General features: G+C 37.9%; 1 protein-coding gene across 4 annotated transcripts in view; it reads right to left on the bottom strand.

The window, feature by feature from the left end:
• Nucleotides 1-21235, bottom strand: part of ADGRG2 (adhesion G protein-coupled receptor G2) — a 59179-nt gene that overhangs the window by 23909 nt on the left and 14035 nt on the right. For 2 of the 4 annotated variants that reach the window (XM_021552934.4, XM_085559160.1), the window contains exons 3-7: nt 16648-17265; nt 5245-5283; nt 3890-3922; nt 2297-2329; nt 1341-1382 (exon numbers count right to left, since the gene is read on the bottom strand). In XM_021552934.4, the coding sequence (XP_021408609.4) occupies nt 1341-1382; nt 2297-2329; nt 3890-3922; nt 5245-5283; nt 16648-17265 (765 nt within the window). The remainder of the gene's footprint in view (nt 1-1340; nt 1383-2296; nt 2330-3889; nt 3923-5244; nt 5284-16647; nt 17266-21235) is intronic. The other 2 variants (XM_085559167.1, XM_085559172.1) reach the window with 1 other exon arrangement.

The following is a 21235-nucleotide window of genomic DNA, read 5'->3' on the forward strand; positions in this document are numbered from 1 at the left end:
ACTGAACCTAAATTAGGGTACTGTAAACAGACATCTCTGTTCCATAATTTCAAAAGCACTGCTAAGATATTTGCATCTAAGATGAAACTCCTGCAATTGTTCATTAAGCAGATGGATTAGCTTCCATTAACAGAAAAAAAAACAAATTCTATTTTTTCTGCTGTTATCATTAGTTAGTACCAAATGAGAAAGGAATTTTTCACCTTCCCTGTGCTGCAAACATTTGACTGTAAAAGTTAGCTGCTTTATTAGTTTTATCACCATCAATAAATAAGCCACCAGAGGTTACAGACTGTAAGCTGGTGGCAATATTCAGATTATTAGGAAAAAAAAATTCAGACAGCAGTTTAGAATCAAATGAATTTGATGGTTGGCCTTGATTATCTTAAAAGTCTCTTCCAACCCTAACAATTCTATGACCCTAAATTTGCCTTCCCTTTTGTTGGCAGTGAAATAATTACAAACCTTGCATACTGCTTTTTTAAAACAATCCTTAAAAAAAATAAATGCTCATAAATAACTTATAAGCAATAATCAAATGTCAATATAACAATAAATCATCAAAATTATTTACTACATAGAGAACACCTTATAAAAACCCAACACAAAATCCGAAAGTGCCACCAAAGATTAACATGAACTCCTTTTTCCTTACAGAGCACCCATTCGTGTGCCCTCTAGTCTTAATATCTCTGCATGCCACCAAAATGTACAAAAATAGATTAGCAGTGGGAAGGATAAAAGACTGATCAAAGATCACTAGGGCTTCCAGTTCCCTGAAAGCATCAGATAACACAGCTGCAATGTTTCTGCAGGTCATGTTCACACAGCCAAATTATCTTTGTCACTAAGGCTCCAAGCCAGATCTTCTTCCACTTGCACTAACTCAGGACAAATCCGTTGTAATGAGGCTACTGAGCTTCTGTATGGATAATTAAAAAATAAAATTCAGTCTATTCCTGGTCCTACTGGGCCTGCCCTGAGGTCAAATACAATGACTGTATTCAGTTTGCTTCAATCTGCTAAAAGGCACGAAGAATTCTTTTTAAGCAAACATGGTCCCTGAGATTGTAGTTCTTACATTTTTGTGGTAACCTACTGCTCTGACTTACAAAATAACCAAACTCTTCTACATACAGCCATCTAGACAAGCACTGCAGAATTAGTCCTTCTACCAGACTGGACATTAATGTGAGGTAAGGCAGACTGTTAACATGACAAACCACAACACCAAGTAAAAAGCATACTAAAAAACATTTGGGAGCAAACTTCCTGAATTCACACACACTTAAAATTTGAGATGCACAAAAATGTTGCCAGTGGTGATAAATGAATCCTACCTGGTGTTAAGGTGGAGTAATAGTCAGTTGTTGTAAGGGCTTCTGTTATTAAAAAAAAAAAGAAAAAAAAAAGAAATACAAAAGTTTTCACATTTTAACTTTAAAAAACCCCATGCAATACATGCCATAAAAAGAAATTCTTTTTTCTATTTCAGACTGTCATTCCAGGAAAAGTGTAAACACCTGAAATATTTTAAGAAAATGAAGTTACTTTCAGTGTGGGAAATGCAAAAGCAGCAAGTGGAGTAAAATCCATCCAATTACATGCTTGTATCCTCATCTGAGCCAGTGACTCCTGGCTCCCTCCCATTCAGAGAAGTAAGTGGTGCTTTTAAGGTGATTCCTATTTATCCTATTCTACATGGGCACTCCAGTATAGGAGGAATCCTGTTCTAAAAATGTGTTTTTCAATCAACAATGAAGAACCAGGTCCTGTAGAGGCACAGAGGGATCCATACTGATACGGAATGAGACTACTCCTTGTTTCAAATGGGAAAATCAGGATAGGAAGGGGTAACAAATTCTTCTGATTGAGTCTTTTCTGATCCTATTTGACAACTCCTTGCAAGTACATATGTAAGTGGCTTCAAGGAATGGGGTGTATATTTTAGTTCTGTAAAATAGCTTAAATAGTATCAGAAAACATAGAAAACATTCTATATACAAAACCCCTATATACTTGCTAAAAATATATCTGCCCTGTTTGGGTTTTGGTAAGCAATACAGTATTTTGAATGAAAAAGAAAGGTTTACAGCCCAGTTAAGTGCACCTCAGAGCCCTACTCATGCAGACTTAAAATACAGATTGCAGATAAATACAATTTTTAAAAACATGAAATAAAATAATTTGGAATAAACAAATCCCAGTTACTGAAAAAAAAACCAACAAAAAGCAACAAACACAAATGCAATGAACATCTCCCTTGAAACCTTGCTCTCTTCATGCAAATTCTCACCTGTACTTTGTGTAGTCTCCTCTGAAGACATATCTGAAATAAAAAAATTCATAACAGTAAAATCTATAAAAATAAAATAAAACAAGAAAAGCCCAAAAGTCTAAATCCAGCAAAGTCTAAATAAGAGAAACATTTATAACATCTTGCCTGAAGAATTAAATAGGATAGGATAGATGATAAAAGTAACAATAGAGCATTCTAGGGAAAAAAATGATAAAATAAATAAAAATTGTATTACAAAAGTATTCTAGTTCAATGAATTTTTACGAAAAAAGATCAAGCTTGCAAGATTTTAAACAGAAACTGAATATTATTTATCTAAATTTCATTTCAAGAACAACTGCAAATCTTGTTACGAGTGTTCATATTATTTCAATACTAATAATGCTCATGTTATTTCAAAAATCCAGGTATCTGAATACCACCAGCTGGGAATCAAATTTTCCTCAAGTAAGTTCCTTTTACTTTTCCAGAAAGTGCAAATGAATTTTTGCACATCCAACTGCAATAACTACTCAACCTCAAGTACCTTTTCCTGCATGAACTCACAACATTCATAAACAGAGATGACTCACTGGGTTTGGCATCTCTCTAAGAAAGCTGGTTTTGTCAATAACCATAGGTAAATAAAATAAAGTAATGATGCAAAGTTTTTTTCAGCTACATCAAAAGGAAAAAAAAAAAAGACTAAATTAAATTAAGACCACAGATGAAAATTTAAAGGGCTGTGCTTAAGAATAAAGGGCTGTGTAAGAATACTGTAGTTGTCAGCACAGTAATACAGGTTAGAAGACCACTTTATATCACTTCAATATGACAACTTAATGATATTTTTAAAATGGATCAGAGCAGATCCACAACAGAAGAAGAAATTTTCTGAGCCAACTAACAAGTAGTCAAAATAAGAGCAGAGTGAAAACAAAGTGCTGATTTCACCTGTATTACTTGGACTAGTAATACTACACACATATTTAATGTGATGCAGTTGTTAAAGACAGACCATTCCCAAAGAAACTCTATCTGTAAAATAACAAGATCATGTGTGTTTGCATCTGTATTATTTCTTTTATCAAGAGCACTCTCTCTATTACAGTATACATGAAGTAAGAAAGCAATTGGCTTTCACACAGGTTATTTCTGTGTGTCTTTTTTAAAAATGCTTTCATAGATGATGCTTATCACCTCTGGTTCCAGAAGTTTTTAGAGCTTCTTGTGTGTGTGTAGTATAATACACTGCATGAAATGCCATCTGCTAGGGTGAGAGGAGATGTAAAATAGCTCTCACTACAGTTTTCCTCCTCTGCCATCTCTGCAAACTCTTCACTGTTCAGATAACTGAACAAAAGGCTCCTGATCAAGCAACTTGCACCTACTTCAACCCAAGCATCACTGCCAGAAACCATGAATGATCTTGTAAAGTAAGCTATTTCATTACAATATAGAATCAAACAAGTAATTTGAAATGAACATTTTTTAATTTTGGAACTCTATTACATTACAACACATTTCTGCACTACCTCAGATAAAAGCAGATTTACCAAATAGGGAATAACAAAAATTAGAAAAAAATCAGTAAAGTCCTGATTTTCTTACCAAACATGGTTGTTGCAGCGGATTCTTCAGAATCTGTGAATTTTATTTCAGATTAAAAAAAAAAAAAAATACCATTATGAAGTTTCAGACACATACATTATTATCCTCAACAGGCTTTTCTTATATTATCAAAAGTTTCCTGCATTCACCAGAAGAGGGCAACATCTGCTCTTCCAGAACAACACGTCCAGGTTGTCAAAAAGGCAGATGTAACAATCTCTGGTTCTTTATGCACTCAAATAGAATTTGATGCAAAACAATTTTTTTTTTTTTTTTTTTTTTGAGAAATACTGGACAGTTTGAATTGCATAATAGAATTGTATAATGTTAAAGACCAAGATACGTGCCACACTAGTCTGAAAGCTACATGCTTATCCTGAGTGTCTTGCTAATTCCAGGAATGGGAATCAAACATACACAGCAAGACGGCTCCAGCTGGGTATGAAGAACTATTCTCAGACTTTTTATAATAACAATAAGACTTGCCACTTAAATTTTATCCCATTCATATGTATTCTTTTCTTCTATCCTGCAAAAAGCAGAGATAAAAAACTAATTTCAAGTTTGAATCTCTGATTTTAACATGAAACAGCCAAATATTTACATAGCAAACCCTAGCTATCAGATTTTTATATAGTTACAGTCAGTATTTTGATCAAAACGAAATTAGGAAATTTGGTATCTTGTTCACATAGCAACTTTAAAGTTGGCCCATTCAGTCACTGGGTGGTTTTTGATACTGTCAGAGACAGTATCAAAAATCAAGTTACAGGGCACAGTTATCACAGAAATATAATGGATGCAAACATGAAGCGCTATTTTAAAAATATACTTAAGGTGTTTCAACATCTCTCAAAGGTCAAAAGTCATCCTATAATGTTACTTACAATATACTAATTTTACTGTAAAGCCTTTCCTACTGCTGCAGAAGACTTAAATCAGAGATACCAAAAGTCCCTACAGAAAAACAGATTTTTTTAAACTAAAAATAGTAAACAAGGTTTTCCGAAATGATAAACACTTGTGAATTCCTTGCTCCAATAAGACTATTTTGCTTGCCTTACTGAAAATGTGCAATAGCTTCTTTCCAAATGATAAATGTGAATACAATTTCTGTAATGAAGAGAGAATCAAAATCATCTCAGTGACTTTGTTTTCTCTGGAAAATTACTAATGCTGTTTGCACCACAAAATTAGCTAATAAGCCATAAGGATGATAAGGAAAATTAATTTGCTGATGTTTGCATATGCTTTACTGTCTCCATGAATTAAAATGTATCAGCAGCAGCAATCTTACTACACACTTTCTAAAACAGAAGAACAATGGGGCAAAATCCCATAGAACACCAACATACCTGTTGTTTTTCTGCTAGTTAGTGTAGCAGTAGTCTCAACTGCAAAATAAGAATATTTTTTTTAGGAGCAGAAGATTTTATATATATTTGTACATATGCATATATATATACACACACTTTTTAAAACACAACCATTTTAGATGTACTCACCTCACTTCAAAATGGTCTGCAGAACTACTTTGCATCAATTGAGAAATATGTGTCAATATGCTTTTTTTGAAAGCTGGAACTTCAATTCTTTTGAGTTCAGTTTTTTCCTCAGTTTAATGTTTTATACTTATGGAAGATACAGATTAGACTAGGCCATGAGCTTTGCCTCTTCTCTTCCCTTGTTAGTGTCTTGAGAAACCTATTCAGCACATTTGCTTGAGTGAAGATGAAGAGGGCTAAAATAGCAGCAACTAAAAATGTAACATCATGATGTGCATACACATCATATAAATACTCATGTGTCTAAGAGCTGCACCACCAAAGAACATCTAAAAAGTGACAGAGCAGGCTGCCAGAAAGGAAGCGGCTCAGGTGGATGTGGGCTGGGATGAAAAGGTGAACTATTTCCTGTTCAATGGGCCCAGGGACACCTAGGGAGAGATGCAACACACAGATGGGCTCTTGATCTGGTGGACCTGACAGTTGAAGCCATCACACTCATGAATGTGAACATAATGTCAAGTGAGCCAAGTGACTAAAGCCTCTCTGGAATAAAGGTAGTGGTTGGGCTATAAATGAGGAGGCCCAGCAGATAGATTAAATCACACCACTGCAGCAAACTTGCTACCAAGGCAAGTGCTATGCCACTTTTCCTCCTGTGGTGGAGGAAAAGTGGCAGACAGCTCCAAATGTTCCCTGCAGCCTATCACCACTCAAAACACCATCCTAGACCTTGAAAAAGACAGTATCAATGCAGTATCACCTGTCCTTAAAGCACTGTTACCTATTTCATCTCCTCTAATAGGTGAGTTCCTGTCTAGGTAAGGAGGAAGAAAAACTCTTCCCAAGTCACTGAACCTAGTGGGACACTAATCATTGTCAGGGTTCAAGCCCAAGAGTAAAAGAAGAAGAGAGAAATTCTCTCCAAATTGCAAGAGTAGGTGGGACAGTTTCTCCACAGGTAATGCCTTGATATCTGGCCAGTCCACCACTGCCAAGTCACACTGATGGGTATTAACTGTCTCACACAGCCCACGTACAATGGACATCACGCAGATCCTTGGAGTCATCGCTGCTGTCTGGGTTGCTGTAGGTTACCTCCACCACTGCTAATGTCTCAGAACTGACACCTTCCTTCTTCCATCAGTGGTGGTCCACCTGCACCTGCAGTCTACACGACCATCCTCAAACTCTGAATCCAGTCATCAAAACTCAAATCTCTGTGGGACCTCCAGTAACCAATCACTTGGAGACAACACACAGGAAGGCGCTCTGAGGGAACAAATTTCTAGGGAGCAAGGTATGCAGGAGAATTTGGGCAGGTGCCTAGAGCAGTATTCACCTCTGATGGCATGGGAGTTTACACCCGAACAGCCAAGGAATCCTGGTGAGAAGGCAGACCATTCGCAGGAAGGATGTCTTGCTTACACCAAAGGCAGAGACTTTGGTACTGTGTTGGGTCCTGGCATATGCCTACCAGGCCTGTGTCCTACACCCTGGAAGGGGCAATAGGATCTCTGGATCTAAGGAAAAACAAATGGATGCTGCAGCTGATTCAGAGATACAACCCTAACCACAGCAGTCAAGAGGGAGCTATGGAAGTGGAGGCTGACCCAGTTAGGGAAGGAGGAAGAAGATAAGACAACTCAGAAGAAGCAGCCTGTTCCGCAGCAGGACAGCCACAAGAACAAGAGAAGGAAATGACAGAAATCATAAATGAGACAGAGATTAACCAGTCCCTATTCCTGAGCAAGGTGTGAGATGCACAAAGATGACAGCTGCCAGCCAGGTAAGCAGATTGCTGCCTGGCTACCCCAATGCTGGGATACTGGGACCAATGATCAGAAGTCAGAGACAACACAGAGCTTGACAAGATGAAAAAAGTCAGTTCATTTTTGTGGAATGTCATACACTGCATGAAGTTAAAAGCAGCAACTTTGAAATATGGCAGGATGAATACAAGGAAATCTAATTAATTGCACTACAATTCTTTAGGAGTTTTCCATTAAACTCTTAGTTTTAGTTAATTTACATCCTGGGTAGAAATTTTCTTATGCAGAAGAGAGAATCAAAATTCTTAGTAAAACAATACATACCCATTAAGTTAAAGCATAAGTAAAAATTCACACCTTTATACATATCAGCCTACTGAATTTAAGCTCCTTCAGTAAAGATAAAACAAGGTTACATTAAACATCTCTTTTGACACAACTAAGATTCTCCCTACAGAGAAGGAAAATTGCTCTTTTTGATAACTAGAACTGTATGAACTTGATAGATCATGAAAATCTGGATATAACCCTAATTTTTACAGTATTTTTTCAGGAAAATTAGGGCTTCTTACTATATGTTAAGTACAGATAAAATATATATTTACATATTCCTGTAAGGTATGTGTTCTAGAGCTCTCATGTACAAGTGCTGTTACTTTAACATTGTGACGTGATTACAAATTACAGATGCTACAAAATTATTTTCTTAGCATCTAGTGTAGGCTTGGGGAAGACCCTTAATACAATACCAAGACAATACCAAGTTTAATATGCAGAACTGAAGCAGTAGTCAGATAAAACTATTCTGTATTGTTAAAACAGTAAATAATTTTTTTAAGGTAAAATGGTGTGAATAAAGATAATTGACTGAACTTCTGCTTAGAGACAGAAGCATCCTTCCACAGGTGGCCAATCTGACCTTCCTACCACAGAAAGTAAATTCTATCTCCAAAAGTTTACCTCTTACTAGTCCTGTATTAATCACTGTAAAAGCCCTCATCTCCAAAAAAAGCTCTAGAGCAAAATCAATTCTCAAAAGGAATCCACCTGAATATGCAGCATCTCAGAGCAAACACCACCACAGTGCTTCTTCTGCCCATTGAAAAGATAAAATCTGCCCAGGGAATCTACCTTTAGGATCTTTCTCACAAACTCTTGTGGAGTCAGTGGAGGCAATCTTGTTGTATACAAGGTGCCTTTTGCATCCTCCATATCCCTTCAAGCACCTTGTTAATTTTTGAGAATACAAGTAGTACCCTGAGGTAGGTACAAAAATTGTTCATTTACATATTTGGTTTTGTAGATTAGTAAGAAGACAGTGAACTGTAAAAATGACAATTGCTTTTAATAGCACATCTAGCAGCACAGGTAGTAAAACAAGCTAAACACAAGCCACAAATATGGAGCTGGCAAATGCAGCAACTGATGATAGCATACATAATCTGAAAGGCACTTTTTTATGGACACCAATCTAACCATGACTTCTCTTACAGTACAGTAGTCCTATGTCTACAGTTGCTAGAAATTATCTGTGAGTATGAGACTTGTCAAGGCTTGAGTATGGACTTATCAAGGTCCAGCTTTAAGTACATTAACCAAGTCATTAATCAGAATCACCTAGGCACATAGAAAGGAGGAAGGAAGAAAGACTCACATAATTTATTTCTTAACCCTCCTCCTTTGTTGTGTTTAAGAGCAAGAAAAAAAGATGAATAGATTTATTTGGAGAAGGATTAGAGTTTAATCCAAAACATCCCTAAAGTTGGCAAGTAAAAAGAAGAGGAACTCAAGATGTGTTAGTAACAAGCTAACAGAAAATTTATTGCTCTTAAGTTGTTTTCTATTGATAAGAACATGAAAATACATATATGAAACTTCCATTTATTTGCTCTATGGATTTTATTTGCAACACTGTTAGTTTAGGATCACCAAATCAATAGAACTAACATCCTGTTCCACATTATAAACAAAGGATTACACATTGTAATAATATTTTGCTACATTTTCTCTAATAGAAAACACTCTTGAAGATTTAAACTGTAATTAAATAGACAGTATTATTCCTTGCTTTTGTTGCAAGAGAGATAGAGTAGGCCCTCACAAGAACTGTTTGGTATCTTTTCTGAGGGAAAAGGCAACTTGATTAAATGAGATAAGCACTGGTTTCTGTTCCTAACATGCATCATTAGAAACAAAAGCAGCAAGTCCTTTACTGTCTTCATATCACTTTGTACTGTTCCGACACAAATAGCTAGCTAAGCCACAACCTGGGAATCCCATCGGTGCTCCACAGGTATGAAACTGGCTTAGCAGCTCTCACCACAGCTGCAAAAATTGTGACAACCTTTATTTCCCAATGACTTTGTCTGACAATGGGAACCGGTGTAACTTCAGCAGCTCCAGACTGGCGGGAGACTAAGCCTATTAACAGTACTTAAGGTTGTGTGCAAGCTGATGTAGCTCTGAGAGAGACCAGTACGGGCTCTGTCTAAAAAAATAACCTTGTGCTTACAGCATTCCTTAGCATGACAGCTTTTAATTCTCAGGCTACTGGATCTTTTAGGATGGGATGGTCTCCACATATCCTGCTGAAGCTGCTCCACCAAGCAAAGCAGAACTGAAAAATTAATTCAGTGAAAGGGAAAGAAAGGCAGAAGGAGGTTTTGTAACACAGTCAAGATGGGACAGATGGTTCTGGTGCATACAGCAAAAGCACTGTCACTCAAAGCATATCATTTATTCAATAACTCAGGCACAAGACAGAGCCCTTAAAGCATAAAAGGTGTACAGTGTCCTATCTCCAAGTGTGATAATGTAAAATGTTCCTGTTCTTCTCCCTACTTTCAAACTAGCTTATGAGCAGTACAACCTTTCTTAAATTTTTTGGAAAGGCAACACCACTTCTGATTCACCTGTCTTCATGCAACCCAGTCTTTGAGAAACAGTTCTGTTTTTCCAGGGTGTAGAAGTGAGAAGCAGCTGGAACGTGGCTGCTGATAACAATTTGGTGAAAGAAGGACATTACTGGCAGCAGTTTCTTGTCCCCCTGTCTCAGGGGAACAGTGCTGCTGCTGACTAATGCTGTTTTACCTAACACTTCATTATCTCCTTTAAACCTTTGCAGGAAGCATCCTTTGAGCAAGCCTGAGACTGGGAAAGCAATTATTGAGCTTTCTTCGGAGGAGAAAGAGTCCAAAATTTAGTGAACTTGAGTCTCCCCATGGAAACTCCCCCTGCCCAGCCTGTGTGGTAGGTGAGGAGGGGCAGAGTGAAGGGCTGTGCCAGCTGGCCTCTGTCTCAGGGAACACGGGAGAGAATGCAAGGGCAGCTGCTTCCTAGTCAGCTCCAGACACCAAATTGGCACTGAATGCTAAGGAGCAGCTACCAATCTGTAGAAGGACAACAGCATTCCTGGCAGAGAAACATACATTCCTGTACTTATATGTGTAGGGCCTAGAGGAGAGGTTTATGGAATGAAGTGACTAAAATTTTACTTTGATTAATTGAAAAACATGCCAAAAATGAAAACCATTTGTATTAGCACCCAGGCTTCTTTGTTCAAAGTACTGGTAGTCTCAACTATGTTCAACTCTCACAAACAGATCAACAGCAAATGGAAGAATCTCAAGGGACACCTTGATGGCTATGTAATTTGGTCTCCTGAAGCCACAGTACTTAGCTGTCACCACAGAATGACATGAGACAACCACAACTGTATATTGCTGCTAAGATCAGTTTTGACTTACACATAAAAATAAAAATACAAGGACATTTATAAAAATTAGATTTTCTAAATAAGACATTACAGCACACTTACAGTGCTGTAAGTTTTTTCACCAAAAATTCAACTGAATCAGTCAGTGGAATTAATTTGCATGAAAAATTCCCACCAGAAAGGCCAAGGCAAATCTTTTCATTCCAAATAGATATCTAGTATCACTTTCTGGATTATATAATTACAAGCATTTAAGACTTAAAAAGTCAATTCTACTTTGCAATTTTTAAGTCTATACAGATCCTCTGCTAAATATTTTTACAGGCAACAGTTAACCTATTTGTTATAGCAGTTAGCAGAACTGTGCAGCAACTACTGCATTCCATTTGCATTCAGAGAAATAAAGATGCCTAGCACTAATGCATTTTACAAGGCTTGCTTACAAACAAAACTGAGTAGCTCAAGCAGCAAAATTTCAAAATGGTGCTGTTCTAAAACCCAATTATTTGCAGAAATTGGTGCTGACAATGTGACATTCAATTCTGCTATTCAAATTAAATTCATATTTTCCATGGAAAGATTAGGTCCCTTTAACATTTGACAAACTTTTCAGCTGAATAAATGTTCTGCCAAATGAACATTCTGTCACACAAGGCATTAATAACAATAACACATAAAAATTCTCCACAAGTTAACAGTTGTTAGTTAGCTGCACACTGGAAACATTATCTTGACTTTATATGTAAGGTAGATTTTGAGGCACACTGTATATAAGTTCATAGGATAAAACTTAAGTACAATCTTAGTTTTATGTTTTGGTGACCCTCATGACACCTTGTATCTGCTCTGACCCCCTGTGGTGGCACCATGGAAGAAAGGATGAATTATCACTGGCCATTAGGCAGCAACAAATGCCAGAACTTGTTCACATCAGGCTCAGTCACTTGGGCCAGTTCATTTTTTAGTATCCTTAAAAGAAAATCTAGGCTCAGTATTTTTAACTCAGCTTTGATGTTTCACTGCTTGTAAGAAATTAGGTTATAAATAAAGTTTTTATCTGTTTGTGGAAAGCTGTACATTAGATACTGAGGTGAATCAAATTACCACTTCTCTGGAAGGCGGATTTCCAAAAAGCCACTTTGTTCAGTATCACAGGAGAGGGAGGAAACAAGAGCAAAGAAAGGGAAGGTCAAACATGTATTCTGTTAATAGGTACAAAGTAAAGTGGCACATGACTCATCAAAAGGCACTCCAGAGTTAGGTATTTTTTCCCATCACATTTCCTTCAAGAGCTTCTAGAGATTTCTTTAGTTTCTGTACTTACAGTTCTAGGGGGGAAAAATGGCACTGGGGCAAATAATTTGCATTTTCATCTTCTGCTTTCATGATCCACTCAGTAAACTTAATAATACAGCCCAAGGATTGGTACCCAGCAGACTGGGACGGAGACTGGATGAGTGGATGAGGGACACCTGTATTTCCACTTCTTCCCTGAGGATGTAAAGTCTTGAGACTCCACCCTTGATTCCAGGAAAGGTGATCCTGTCATCAGATGGGCACACAGTTGGGAAATCTTCAAACAGGATTACATGAGCCTAATACCTACCTTCTACTGTCCACATCTGCAAACTAGAACAAAAGTCCAGACTGAAGTTTTTCTCTTCCTTGAGAATGCAGAGGCAAAATAGCCAAATAGTCACACTGGGCAGGGCACTGGTCACTTCCTATTTCTCCCAACAGTATTACATTGCTCTGTACCCAGAAGTGTGGAAGCCCCCTCCAGCAACACCAGTAGCAGGCTCAGCAATATTGAAAATCAAAAGAGTACATGAAAAAGAGAAGGCAACACCTTAATCTTGAAGGTTGTACAGGACAATTAAGAGAAATCAAAAATGCCATAATAATGCATAATGTCACTGAATTTTAATTAGGATAAAAATAAACCAAAAGCAACAGGCTGAAAGTTACAGCACCAATATCACAAATGAGACAGCAGTAATACTATTTTCAGTTATGCTTCAAATAATCTATTTTATTTATTCATTGAAATTTGTTAAAGATCTGTGCTCCTTGCATAAATGCACAGCGTAACAGTTTGGGTATTTGTATTTGCATTAAGAAAGTTACTGTTTAATGTATAACTGAAATGATTAATGTTTAAACAGTGCATTTCACTGTGAAGTTATTATTAAAAGCAACTTAAAAATATCACATGTAAAAATGACAACAGAAGACCTGATACTTACAGGTGATTAGAGTTTCTTTTCAAGGATTTAGCACTTTAAACTCTTTTAACTTCTTGTGTGTTTGTTCTCTTAAATCACCCCAAACATTACTTAGTAGATTTTTTTTTCTTGGATTATACAGAGTGATATCATTTATATTGCCCACATTAAAGTATGTAGCTACAGAGGAGTCATACATCAAGAAACACGATGAAGACATTTTTCAGGGTTAGAATATGAAATAGTTTCTTCATTTAGGCATTTTTAAATACCAGGAGGCAATCTGTAAAGTGAGAGACATTCAACCTGCACTCTTCACTCTAGACACAGCTGTAATGCTACTTCTCACTCTTAGCAAGGGGGGAATTATCAAAGGAACATTAAGAACGTACGTGGAAGGCCAGTGACGCACCAAGTGCATGACTTCCTTCCCTCTCTGGCCCTGCCTGCAGTATTTACACCTGCTCAGCATACAGGGGCCACACAGAGCAGGAGAACCAGAAAACTGTCACTAGGAGGAACAAGAGTCTCATCTTTAACTCAGATATAAAAGTTCACTATTGAGAACCATTAGTCCAAGGAATGTGATCAGCCTCATCAGTGGGAAGCAGTCAGATATGTCCTATCTTGCAAATCTTCAGATGCGTAATATATGTAGTTACTGCAGAGGTAATCCCAGCTGCTTCTGGGGAGTAAGCTACTCGGTTAAAGTTAAGCATACCTTTAAATGCTAAACATGTGTGTGAATCTTACCACAATCAGGATTTTGATCCTTATTAGATCTCAAATAGTTAAGAAAAAAAAAAATTTTTTGGTAATTTGAAAAGTTTTCATAAAAATAAATTATAAAACCTAAAGTAAAAGAATCAGAAGAGTCAACAAAAACAAAGGTGGGAAAACTGATGCTGAGTAAATCTAGATATTAATGGAATGGATTACTGCTGATGAAATACCAATTAGACAATGGCTTACACTGCACAAAGGTTTTGAGTGGTTAAGCAAAGAAGAAATCACAGAAATTACGGCAACCTTTGACAGAACATTTTACAAATAATTGTTTTATGTAGGCACAAAATGCCAACTAGGTCACAAAAAAGAAATTCTGAAACTTGTCCTCCGGCACAATTATGACTGTAATGAACCACTTCCTTTTGACCTTTTGTGCCTACAGAGGACTTTCCTAAACTTTAGCCCCTTGCCAGTTATGCTCATTGCAGATGTAAAATTAGGTCCTTTTGCAGACTTACTACTTAAAGTCCTTCTGCTTTAACACAAAACAGAGAAGTTTCTCAAATCAGGTAATTTTTACACAGGTGTTCAGAGGAACTTATTGAAAGAAATCAGATTGTAAGAGTAGTAGCAGCATCAATTAAAATCACCTGACATAGACTATTAGATATTTCTACCATAAAAGCTTTGTTATCCATTGGATTGCTATGTGGGTCTCCGATTCAGTCAAAGAAAGAAACTGAGAGTTTCTAGCCAGGCAAAAAGTCTGGGAAAGAGCTGGAGAAGAATGTAAATAATTCTTTATCTCTCTTGTTTTTCACATTGTTTATAGTTAAGTTCTATCACTGTGAGTCAAGCACTTTGCACCAATGCTGTGGGTTGTTTTCACTTCAGAACCAATGGATTTGGTCCTCATGAAGCTCTGTATAAAAGAGCAGTGTATTTTGAATAAATCAGAGTCCTACTCTCACAGCCTTCTGAGTCAAGTCTATTCATTCATGTCCTGCCTCGACAGCGACACTGGTATTTGCTAAATATATGCTCACAGGATAACTTGGGGGTTAATCAGCTAAAATACATCTATTATTGAAGGGAGGCAAATAAACTGTAAAAAAATTCCAGCAAGTTCTCTTTGAAAAGCTGTTAATGTCCCAAGTTATCTAGAGGAGATAACTTATATATGGCAGCAGAGATGGTCTCTATACCGAAACAAACCACTGTCAGCATAGTTACTCAGTCTGCCTAAGCAACAAAGCTTTGGAAACCATGCATTTTACATACTCACTAGGAGAGCTCTTGCAAGTAGACAAAGGATTCCACAAGCCACTAAATCATTAATTCTAAAATCATTAAGCAGTTAGGGCTGGAGATGGACTTTGCCTGATCAAGCTGCCCTGTCATGGTCAAGGATGCTCAATATTCAGGGCAGAAATTGCTGGAATAGAAAACAAGGAGTTTGTCCCTTCTGGGCATCAGTAAAAGACAATCAGATGCTCCACTCTGACCGAGATTTCCTCCACTGTCCAGACATACCTCTCTCAGACTTCCTTTGTACATCTAGTAAACAGAATGTTCCTCCTTTCAGCCTTAGGACTATGCTCCTTCAAGCACAGCCAGACATAAGTAAAAGAAAGGCAGTCTTTCTTCAGCTCTTTTCCCAAATCACACAACCCAACAAAGAAGATGTGCTCCCAACTACAGCATCAAGGCTACCAAAGGCATTTCATTCATTACAAACCAGTGCTAGCAGCATTCTCCATGAGATCTGGTTTGTTGAACAGATTTCTTTCACTTCCAGAAAAAGAAATCTGGTCACTTTATTTTACTGCTCTTACTAAGACACTTTGTATCTACCCAGGCAGTGGTTATAAGATTATATAGATAAAATGTATCTTTGAATCTGCATGCAATAGATAGGTACATTTTTTAAGGATAAAGGTGATGAAGATTAAGACTGGTGCCACATTTAAACTGAATCAATGATGCTACATAAAAATTCTAGGAAATTATAATTGAGCTAGTCACATTAACATCTCTTGGGGGATAATATAATTTCCTATGATTTACAATTGTATTACATCAAAGTTTGATTCAAGTTCGTAGTTTTTGCCAACAGATATGATAGCAAAAGCTAAAAATAGGATTATTCTCTTGCTTGAACTCAGTTTCTCTGAAAATAACATCTTGGATTGGTTTGATTCAAAGGTTTTTATGGTTCTTTTTCAGGGAAGAGGGAAAATTTGAGAAATGTGTGAGAAACCATTTGGTCATTTTAATAAAGGAGACATTACTAATACTGATAAAGAAATTGGATCCTCCTATAATTTTTTGCAGATGTAGACCCTACCAGCTGAGGATGGTGTAATGTGCCAATTGAAGTAGTGAAAAGTTGCACTCATTGAAGCTTTGGCCCAGCAAAAGTGCAGAATGAGAACCAGCAATGCTTTCCTCTGTATTTATCCCCTGAACAGAAAATGTGTAAATTAATTATTTTAAGATGACATTGATACATGCCCCAGTACTCCAGGGAGTCTTAGTTGCTTGCATCCTGTTCTCATATTACACAAATGGTTGATAGACAGAAAAGTTGAAGCAAGTTGAAAGTCTTTAAAGGATTGATGCTATACTTTTTCATTTGGATAAAAACTAGCAAAAGCTGCAGGTCCTGACATGATCTCATACAGAATATGATTTTGATTTTAGAAATTATTAATAGACTGAGACTTTGTAAAACCTGGAAGAGAAATGCGAGACACACTCAGATCAACTTTTGACTGAATTACTATTTCAAAAGCAGTGCTGTAGTACTTACCACATTGTAAAGAGTTATCCTCTTCTACTGTCGTGTTATAGATCCAATCCTCCCCTCTCCAGCGTATAACACCACTATCCTGGCAGTCCATAGATTGTGTTATATTTGCCTTGTCCCACATTCTGAACAGGTACAGCTCCCCAGTCATACCCTGGCGAGGTGATGCAGCTGTACCTTGCAGCTTTGAACACCCAAGCAAGAACTGGCCTTTTCCAGGCAAACAAACTTTCCCATTTAGTTTCCTGTGAAATTTTTGTGTTCCATTTATGAATACCTTCATTTCCTCATTGTCACTTTTCCACTGGATACATATTTGGTTCCAAGTGTTTTTACGAAGTCTTACTGTTACGTTTATTTGTTTTCCAAACAACCATATCTTCAATTTATCATGATCTCCTGTAAGTCCAAGATCATACTTATTTGCAGAGAGATTGGCATGAAGAGTTTTTTCAGCATATACATATGCTGTCCATGGACTATCTGAGGAATACAGCTTGAGGTGCACACAGACAAGGAATTCTTTCAAGGGATGCAGAGAAATTCTTGATGACATACTCCAAGGATCTTCACACGCTGTCTTAAAGACGGCTTTGTATCGCCCTAGGAAATCCTCCTGATCTAAATAAAGAAAAGGCAATTTGTAAAACCTTTAGGTCTTAAAAAAGATTCTTTATATAAAAGTTATTTTTCCATATAGTACTGTTTCTAGGCATTTTCCTAGGAATTTTCAAAACAACACATTAAGAAACAATCTTGTAACCTACTCCTTTAGTTTATTTTTGTGGTAGAGAAGTGACAAATTTGGAGGCAGTTAATAAATCCTGGCTGCTCATGAAAACTTTGAAGTAGAACTTACGCCCAAGAACAAGGATGACCGTGTAGAATCACAGAATCATTTAGTCTAGAAAAGATCTCTAAGATCATCCAGTCCAACTGCCAACCCAACACTGCCCAGTCCACCACTACACCATGTCCCCAGGTGCCATACCTACACATCCTTTAAGCACTTCCAGGGATGCACCTTTCCTCTGCACCATGTTCAATGCTTAGCAACCCTTTCCATGAAGAAATGTTTCCTAGTATCCAGTCTAAACCTCCCCTGGTGCAACCTGAAGCCATTTACTCTTGTCCTATTGCTGGTTACTCCAGATAAGAGACAGACCCCCATCTGGCTATAACCTCCTTTAAGGTAGGGAGCAATAGATTCTCCCACGAGCCTTCTTTTCTCCAGGCTAAACAACCTAGGGTTCCTCAGTTGCTCCTCACTGGATTTGTAGTCCAGACTCTTCACCAGCTCCATTGCCCTTCTCTGGACATGCTCCAGCACCTCAATGCCTTTCTTGAAATGAGGGGCCCAAAACTGAACACAGGATTTGAGGTGTGCCCTCACCAGTGGCAAGTACAGGGGGACAATCACTGCCCTGGTCCTGCTGCCACACTATTGCTGACCCAGGCCAGGATGCCACTGGCCTTCTTGGCCACCTGGGCACACACTGGCTCATGTTCAGCAGCTGTTGGTCAACACCTCCAGATCCTTTTCTATAATGCAGTTTTCCAGCCACTCTTCCCCAAGCTTGTAGTGCTGCATGGGTTTGTTACGACCCAAGCATAGGACCTGGCCTTTGGCCTTGTCAAACCTCACACAACTGAGGCTTTATTCTGCTCCTCATCCCTGTCTTCCAGCTCAGGGGGCTGGGTACTCTGAGACTAAGGTGAAGAAAGCATGAAGTACACCAACCTTTTCCTCACCCTTTGTCACCACATTTCCCCCTTAATCCAATAAAGGCTGGAGAGTCTCCTTCACCCTTTTGTTGTTAATGTATTTATAGAAAAATTTTTGGTTTTTATGGCAGTAGCCTGATTAAATTCTACTTGGGTTTTGGCCCTTCTGATTTTCTCCCTGCCTCATCTTAAGGCATCCTTGTAGTCCTCCTGAGTTTCCTGACCCTTCTTCCGAAGGTCATAACCTCTTCTTTCCTGAGTTCCAGACAAAGCTCTCTGTTCAACCAGGCTGGTCATCTTCCCCACTGGCTCATCTTTCAGCACGGGATGAACTGCTTCTGCCCCTTTGAGAATTCCTTCAGGGCTGCTTCCCAAAGGACTCCATCAACCAATCCCCTAAATTTGCCAAAGTCTCCCTTCCAGAAGTCCAAGGTGGCAGTTCTGCTGAGTCGCCTCCTTAAGTCTCCAAAAATCGAAAGCTAATAATTTTGTAATTGCTGAGGCCTCCAACCATCACATCATACACCAACCCTCTCTGTTCATGAACAACAGGTCCAGTGGGCACCTTCTCTATAAAACAGTTAGCTACAGACAATGCCCCAAACACTGAAGCTTGAGCACAATTGTTCAGTTCTTGTGGGTGCCTCATTTTTTCCATTGCTCCAGTACAGGAAAGGACAGACTTTTGTGGTTGTAGATGTGAACCCTTGGAGCTGACTCCTATTTTGTGGAAATATGCACACTTGAATCGCATAATCATGTATCATAATTGCATAATCATTATCATGGCTGCTTGCTTTATGATGCACACAGCAGCAACAAAATAAGTTCCTTTGGAACATGAAATGGAACAACAGAAAAATGAAACAGTTTGTCAGATGTTCAGCCAGTGTAAGAGAACACACTACTGACATCTTTAAGGAGGTAATTATTTATCAATATATGCAGAAGTTTTATGTACACTCCAGTGGATGTATAGGATTAATCATGATAGGTCAGGGTTGGAAAGCAGAAAAAGATCATCCAACATAGGAAAAAACATTTTCCATTAGCTCCTCTGTCAGAAGAAAAACTTCCAGGCAACTTGGATCAGGGCTTTTTTTCCAGGGCAGATTATGTTCATAGTCCTAGTTAGCTGTCAAGATCACAGCCAGTTCTTCTGTAATGTTCTCAGGCAACCAGAGCACCAGCTTTCATCAGGCCAATTCTGACAACTTTTCTGTCTCTTGATCTCCAGGCTCTCGAATTTATTTTTCAATAGCAACAAAGGAAAACAAGGAAAAAGTTCCTAACTTCCAAGGGCAACTTGATAGATACAAGCTACCAGAAATGTTTGAGACAGAGAATATATCAATCCAGTTTCAAGCAAAGTCATTGATACCTATTCTTGTTGCACCCTATAGATTCGAGAGTCTCTCTGTGATGCTAACTAGCAGAAGCTTGCAGGCATTTTTCACAACCTGGAATCATTCCTGAAGTTCAGCATACGTGACAGAAGTGCCATGCAAGGCCATAGACCAAAAAAACCTCTCTGGGTACAGGCTAAAATTAGGTGAAAATCCTAACTAGCAGGCAGTGGATTCTGAATGGTGAATTAATACTTAGATTGGTTCCAAATGGCAAAGGAGAAGAAAGACATACTTGACCAAAGAGCCAGCCTCCCCTGCCTAACGCTGAAGCATGAATTTACTTATTCAGTTTGGCCACTTGTCAGAGTCTGAAAGGAAAATCTGGGATACCCAACTAAGAATATTTCAGTATGGAAAACTAATTTTTAAAATTACTTAAAAGCTGGATGAGGAAGACTGGATGGGAGGGAAAAGCATCACAGAATATGAGATTTTTCAAAATGGGGGCTCAAATATACTTGCCTTTTTAAGTAAAATTAAAACAGATGTCCATCTGACAGCATGGACAGGTCATAAGGAAACCAATTTTATAAAGGAAATAGCCAGCTAGTTAAATGCCAATACTGGTGACAGTCTTTCCAAATAAAAAAATTGCTCAAGTCTTTCATTATTAAGTAGAAATTGACTGGTAAAGGAAGTTTCCTGACACAGCTTCAAAACTTGAAGTTACTGTTAACTATCCAAATTGACAGACTGGAATTCCATTCCTGAGCAGAAATACTAATCAAAACTTGAAGTATCATCAGCAGACTTGGTTTTGGAAGTGAATGAATTCTGAGAGAGGCTTGCTTTCATATTAAGCATTAAAGCAGTGTTGATAAGCCAATAGTGGATTAAAGGGACGCTAAATTTTATTACATTCTTTAGGGAAATTGTGACTTCAAAGTTGTCAAAGGAGCCGGAGTGGACACAGACTTGTAGATGAAAACAGTTGTAAGACAGATAGCCAAAAGAAATTATGCAAAATGAGATAAATCTTCTGATGGCTCTTCTGGTCTGCTTTATATAATCCAAAAAGACTGCTGATGATCAACATGCGAGGCCTAAAGAATTAATTCAAACTAAGAAAAGTGTTTCCACAGAAAGGTCTACTCTTCTGAAAAGCTGGCCCACTTTGCTCTAAACAGTTATAAAAAAATGTGCCAAAAAGAACTGCCAAAATTAAGAGGATACCAATACTATCTGAATTGTTGCAAGAAAGGCTGGAAATTTTAATATGAAAATGCACTTTGTTGTTCCAAGTGAGTGCAGTACAGTATTATGTTAGAAATGAATTATCAGTATTATCTTGACTAAGTCTCCTTGACATGTGGGTGGATGCATTGTAAGCAGGAGATGACATTACAGTAAAGCCTTTAGAAAATCTGCTAATCATCACTTATTTTCTCTAGCAATGGTGGTTGTGGGCTGTGACCCACCCTTGACCACAGAACTGAGGAGCTGGAACTGCCTGTGCT

The sequence above is a fragment of the Lonchura striata genome, chromosome 1 (genome assembly GCF_050655825.1).
Source record: "Lonchura striata isolate lonStrDom1 chromosome 1, ASM5065582v1, whole genome shotgun sequence".
Lineage (NCBI taxonomy): Eukaryota > Metazoa > Chordata > Aves > Passeriformes > Estrildidae > Lonchura > Lonchura striata.